At 39.2% G+C, this 5,928-nt stretch overlaps 1 protein-coding gene across 1 annotated transcript in view; it reads left to right on the forward strand.

Annotated features, from left to right (window-relative positions):
* RAD9B (RAD9 homolog B (S. pombe)) overlaps positions 1 to 5,928 on the forward strand; it is a 34,395-nt gene that overhangs the window by 11,332 nt on the left and 17,135 nt on the right. Inside the window, exons 5-6 of the mRNA XM_011936389.1 lie at positions 5,513 to 5,619; positions 5,711 to 5,775. Of these exons, the coding sequence (XP_011791779.1) occupies positions 5,513 to 5,619; positions 5,711 to 5,775 (172 nt within the window). The remainder of the gene's footprint in view (positions 1 to 5,512; positions 5,620 to 5,710; positions 5,776 to 5,928) is intronic.

Here is a 5,928-nt window from a genome sequence, read left to right on the forward strand (position 1 = left end):
GCTAATTTTTTTGTATTTTTAGTAGAGACGGGGTTTCACCATGTTAGCCAGGATGGTCTTGATCTCCTGACCTCATGATCCACCTGCCTCAGCCCCTCAAAGTGCTGGGATTACAGGCGTGATCCCACCACCACGCCCGGCCAGAACATTTTTTTTTTAAGCTAAAGTTTGACTTGGAGAAATCACCATACAGGGACAAGAGGAAACTTTGATAAAGATAATAGTGGATAATAACTAATGGTAGCAATAATAATTTAGTGACCCAAGAAAGTTCTAAAAACACCCCATCAGTGGCTTTCTATATCAAGTTGCATTTATATGGTTCCTTTCTGAATCTTAGAACACAGAACTTGAGGAAATTTTAACATTTTTTATGTGAAATGATTTTGGCCCTAAATATTAACAGTTTTTTCTCCTAGATAGTGAGGCATATTTGTCTTGAAATTTGAAAATTGAAACTTGTTATTTGAAAGTGCATCCAGTTTTCAGTTCAGCTGTAGCATTAAACATTAACATTATGTTGTGAGCCAACATATATTTTATCCATATTGTTTTTAAATTATTATTATTATTATTGAGACAAAGTCTCCCTCTGCCACCCAGGCTGAAGTGCAGTGATGTGATCTTGGCTCACTGTAACCTCCACCTCCTGGGTTTAAACAATTCTTGTGCCTCAGCTTCCCGAGTAGCTGGGACTACAAGTGTGAGCCACCATGCCCGGCTAAATTTTGTATTTTTTGTAGAGACGGGGTTTCGCCATGATGCTCAGGCTGATTGAGACAAACTTCTGAGTTCAAGTGATCCACCTGCCTTAGCCTCCCAAAGTACTGGGATTACAGGTGTGAGCCACCCCACCTGGTCCTTCCTTCCTTCATGTTGTCATTTTTTGGTATCAGATTATTTTGTATCTTCTATAACTGCCCCCGCTTAACACTGGAAAAGTTCCCAAATGAATTTTGTAGGTGTTCCTGACATTTTGATATCAAGAAACACTGCTAAACCAATGTCTAACATCAGATTAACACCAAGATTGCATAAATTCTAAGAATTTTATTTTTATCTTAATAATACTTCAATGTCAAAGGAGTGTAGACCTTCTAATACAATAATAAAAAGACAACCCAGCTATAAAAAATAAGTAAAGAGGCCAGGCATGGTGGCTCACGCCTGTAATCCCAGCACTTTGGGAGGCCAAGGCGGGCAGATCACAAGGTCAGGAGATCGAGACCATGGTGAAACCCTGTCTCTACTAAAAATACAAAAGATTAGCTGGGTGCGGTGGCGGGCGCCTGTAGTCCCAGCTACTCAGGAGGCTGAGGCAGGAGAATGGCTTGAACCCAGGAGGCGGAGCTTGCAGTGAGCCGAGATCGCGCCACTGCACTCCAGCCTGGTGGACAGAGCGAGACTCCGTCTCAAAAAAAAAAAATAATAATAATAATAATAAGTAAAGAATTTTAATAGTTATTTCTTCAAAGAAAATGGCAATAAGCACTTGAAAAGATGCCCAACATCATTAGTCATTAGGGAATTGCAAATCAAACAGTTTTTAATTGTGAATTATGTCGTATGGGAATTATATCTCAATAAAACTGTTTTGAAAAAAGGAGCCAGAATAAAAGGGCATTTGGGATGTCAAGAGAACCTTGAAAGCAATGGGTAACAGTCGAGGAAAGGAACAGAGGGAAAGAATATAGAGAGCAGGCTGCCTAGAAACCTCTGCCCCCTCATCTAGGTCTCCAGCATAATTCACCTGAGTTGTTTTTGAACAGCTTCACTTTGCAGTATCTCCCTTTACAGTATGAGCTAGGGCATAAGTGACTGGGCATACAAAAACATAGAATTAAAGATATTTTATTCTGGAATTTTGTTTGTACTACAGCGTTCATGTGTTTTATTAAGGATATATTTTGCTATTCTCTTGGTCTTCAAATGAAGTTACAATTTTAAAATAAGCTGAAAATATAGCAGCTTATGTATAAGAAAGAAGATAGGAGTTTGGGTAAATTTTTATAAACCCAGGCCAAGTAATTATTTCCAGATTAGAGATTTGAGTCCCAGTTAATAAGTTATGTCTTTCTGTTTGTTTTTCAAATAATGTTAATACTGTTGTTTACATTTTATAGATTGCTTGCTGATGCCATTGTTCTTTTTACATCAAGTCAAGAGGAAGTTACTCTTGCTGTTACTCCACTGAATTTTTGCCTCAAGAGTTCTAATGAGGAATCAATGGGTAAGGATTGTATCTGAAATGGTGTTTTGATGGGTTATTACTTTCTGTCTCTTGATTACTAACCATACTGCAAATATTAGTGGCATAATTTTATTCCTGTCTAAAAAGCAGTAAGATGTAGAAAGGTTGGAAAAAGTTTTAAGAGCTCCACCAAGTTTAACACAATCAGCAATTAAAATATTTGGCTTTGAAATTCAGGTCATTTTAAAATTAGGAGAATGGGGCCAGGTGCTGTGGCTCCCACCTGTAATCCCAGCACTTTGGGAGGCCGAGGCGGGTGGATTACCTGAGGTCAGGAGTTCGAGACCAGCCTAGCCAACATGGCGAAAACCAGTCTCTACTAAAAATAAAAAAATTAGCTGGGCGTGGTGGCTCGGGCCTGTAATCCCAGCTATTCAGGAGGCTGAGGTGGAAGAATTGCTTGAACCTGGGAGGTGGAGGTTGCAATGAGCCGAGATTGCACCACTGCACTCCATTGCCTGGGCGACAGAGACTCTGTCTCAAATACAATAAAAAAGAAAATTTGCTAGAGTCTTTTAGAACAACAAGCTGTTTGAGACTCTCTAACCTTAGATAATATGTTTTTGGTGACAGCAGTAAGGAGAGGATACAAAGGAAAGAACTATTATTTTAAAGTGAAAAACCAGTAGAACCAGGGCTTAAATTGAGTCACATGACTATTGTAGTGTTTAGTTTGTGCCAGGTTCTGTTCTAAATAGTTTACATTTATGAAGTCATTTGATCTTCATAATAACTCTAAAATGTATGTAGGTACTATTATTCCCATTTTACATATGAAGAAATTGAAAGTACATATAAAGCACATACAAACCAGTTGGACACTTTAGGAGGCTGATCACTTGAGGGGACTTACCAGCCTTGGCAACATAGTGACACCTCATCTTTACAAAACATAAGACAAATAGCCAGGCATGGTGGTGTACACCTGTAGTCTCAGCTACTTGGTAGGCTACGGTGGAAGGATTGCTTGAGCCATGATTGTGCCACTGCACTCCAGCCCAGGCAACACAGCAAGATCCTGTCTAAAAAAAAAAAAAAATTGAAACACAGAGAAACTGGCTTACCTGGTGTCACAGATTGCCTAGTGAAAGGGTCTGTTTTATGCACCATCATGCCATCTCTGAATAAAAATGGCCATTTAGTAACCAGGAGAAACTGTCCCTTGTGAGTAGCTTTCTAATGAAGTTATAGTTACAGTTGACTGGCAATCTAGTTGTTTAATCTTATTATTAAACTTCTTCTATGCTAGTATATTGGGAGTGACATGAGCCTTCTTGTTGGAGATGAATGTATATTTAAGACATTTTTTGATTCTTTAAAAAGCATATCATTTGGCCGGGTGCAGTGGCTCACGCCTGTAATCCCAGCACTTTGGGAGGCCGAGGCAGGTGGATCACAAGGTCGGGAGATCGAGACCATCCTGACCAACATGGTGAAACCCCGTCTCTACTGAAATACAAAAAATTAGCGGGTCATGGTGGTGTGCACTTATAGTCCCAGCTACTTGGGATGCTGAGGCAGGAGAATCGCTTGAGCCCAGGAAGCAGAGGTTGCAGTGAGCCGAGATCACACCACTGCACTCCAGCCTGGTGACAGAGCAAGACTCTGTCTGAAATAATAATAATAATAATAAATATATATGTCACTCAATCTTTGTTCTTACTACTTCAATAATTGATATTCATTGAAGAAAATTAAAAATACAAAAAAAAAATTTTAAGTCACCTGATATCCCGCTATACAGAGATAAGCACTTTTAATAGTTGGGTGTATCTCCTTCTATACTTTAGATCTCACAACAGGAGATTGAGTGAAGATAATTAAATACTATGAAACTATTAAAAGTAACATTGGCCAGGTGCAATGGCTCACTCCTGTAATCCCAGTGCTTTGGGAAGCTGAGGCAGGATTGCCTGAGGCCAGGAGTTCAGACCAGCCTGGGCAACATAGCAAGATCCCATCTCTACAAAAATAAAAAATTAGCCAGGTATGGTGGCATGTACCTGTAGTCCATGGTGTAGCAGCTGAGGCAAGAGGATCACTTGAGCTCAAGATTTCAAGGTTGCAAGTGAGCTATGATCATGTCACTGTATTCCAGCCTGGGCAACACAGTGAGACCCTGTCTCAAAAAAAATTAATGGGCCGGGCGCAGTGGCTTATGCCTGTAATCCCAGAACTTTGGGAGGCCAAGGAGGGCTGATCACCTGAGGTCAGGGGTTTGAGTCCAGCCTGGCCAACATGGTAAAACCCTTTCTCTACTAAAAATACAAAATTAGCTGGACATGGTGGTGTGTGTCTGTAGTCCCAGTTACTCAGGGGACTGAGGCAGGATAATTGCTTGAACCTGGGAGGCGGAGTTTGCAGTGAGTCGAGATCACACCACTGGACACGCCAGCTTGAGCAACAGAATGAGACTCCATCTCAAAAATGATAATAATAATAATAAAATTAAAGTAATGTTATATGTGTATGTATAAATACATCCCTCTCTCTCTGAAGGTATATATCAGAGAGGTTTAATGAAGCAGTTTTATAGTGGAAAACACAAAACATTGACACACAAACACAAATAATTATAAAAATGTGCTTATTGACATGGAAAAATAGCCAGGATATATTATTGGGTAGATTATAAAATGGTATGTAGGGTAAGATCATACTTTCATTTAAAAATGTGCATTAAAGTGGCACATGTCTGTAGTCCTAGCTATTCGGAAGGCTGAGGCAGAGGATCACTAGAGCCCAGGAGGTCAAGGCTGCAGTGAGCTGTGATCATGCCACTGTACTACAGTCTGGGCAATACAGCAAGACCCTGTCTCAAAAAGAAGAAAACAAAAAATTAACTACTCGGGAGGCTGAGGCAGGAGAATGGCGTAAACCTGGGAGGCGGAGCTTGCAGTGAGCTGAGATCCAGCCACTGCACTCCAGCCTGGGAGACAGAGCGAGACTCCGTCTCAAAAAAAAAAAAAAAAATTAACTAACTTAGATAAGAAATCTGATGTTTAAACATAAACAGTTTGATTTATGTGAAATGGATTTATAGACTCTAAATCATTGGGGAGTTTAAGAGAAATGTAAAATATTAAATTTCTGTTTGAACAAAGGCATTTAAAAATAGCGTACAGATATCAGGTTGGGGAGTTAGGGTAGGTAGGGTAGGAGGAAATGGGATGGGATTTGGGAGACCAAAAAATTTCTTTTTTCCTCTGAATTCATCTCTGGAACTAATTTTATTCTTTATTTTCCCATAATGTTAAACAGATTTGAGCAATGCTGTGTACAGTGAGATGTTTGTTGGCTCAGATGAGTTTGACTTCTTTCAAATTGGAATGGACACTGAGATAACGTTTTGTTTCAAAGAATTGAAGGTAAATAAAGATTTGTATCAAATTAAAATTCAAATTTTCACTGTAAGTTTTTAATAAGGATTTCAAGTTTTCTCTGCTTTTCTTTTTTCAGGGAATACTGACATTTTCAGAAGCTACACATGCTCCTATATCCATTTATTTTGATTTTCCTGGGAAGTAGGTCCTTGAGAATTTTTCTGAGTTTGTTTCATATCAATAACAAAACCCTGTGGATCACTTTGAAATTAATTAACACCTCAGGAATACCTAAACTTTACTATTAATACTTATCAAACTAAAATTTTGAAAGATGCTGAAACATGGCATTTT

Source organism: Colobus angolensis, unplaced genomic scaffold, assembly GCF_000951035.1.
Source record: "Colobus angolensis palliatus isolate OR3802 unplaced genomic scaffold, Cang.pa_1.0 Scaffold10, whole genome shotgun sequence".
Classification (NCBI taxonomy): domain Eukaryota; kingdom Metazoa; phylum Chordata; class Mammalia; order Primates; family Cercopithecidae; genus Colobus; species Colobus angolensis.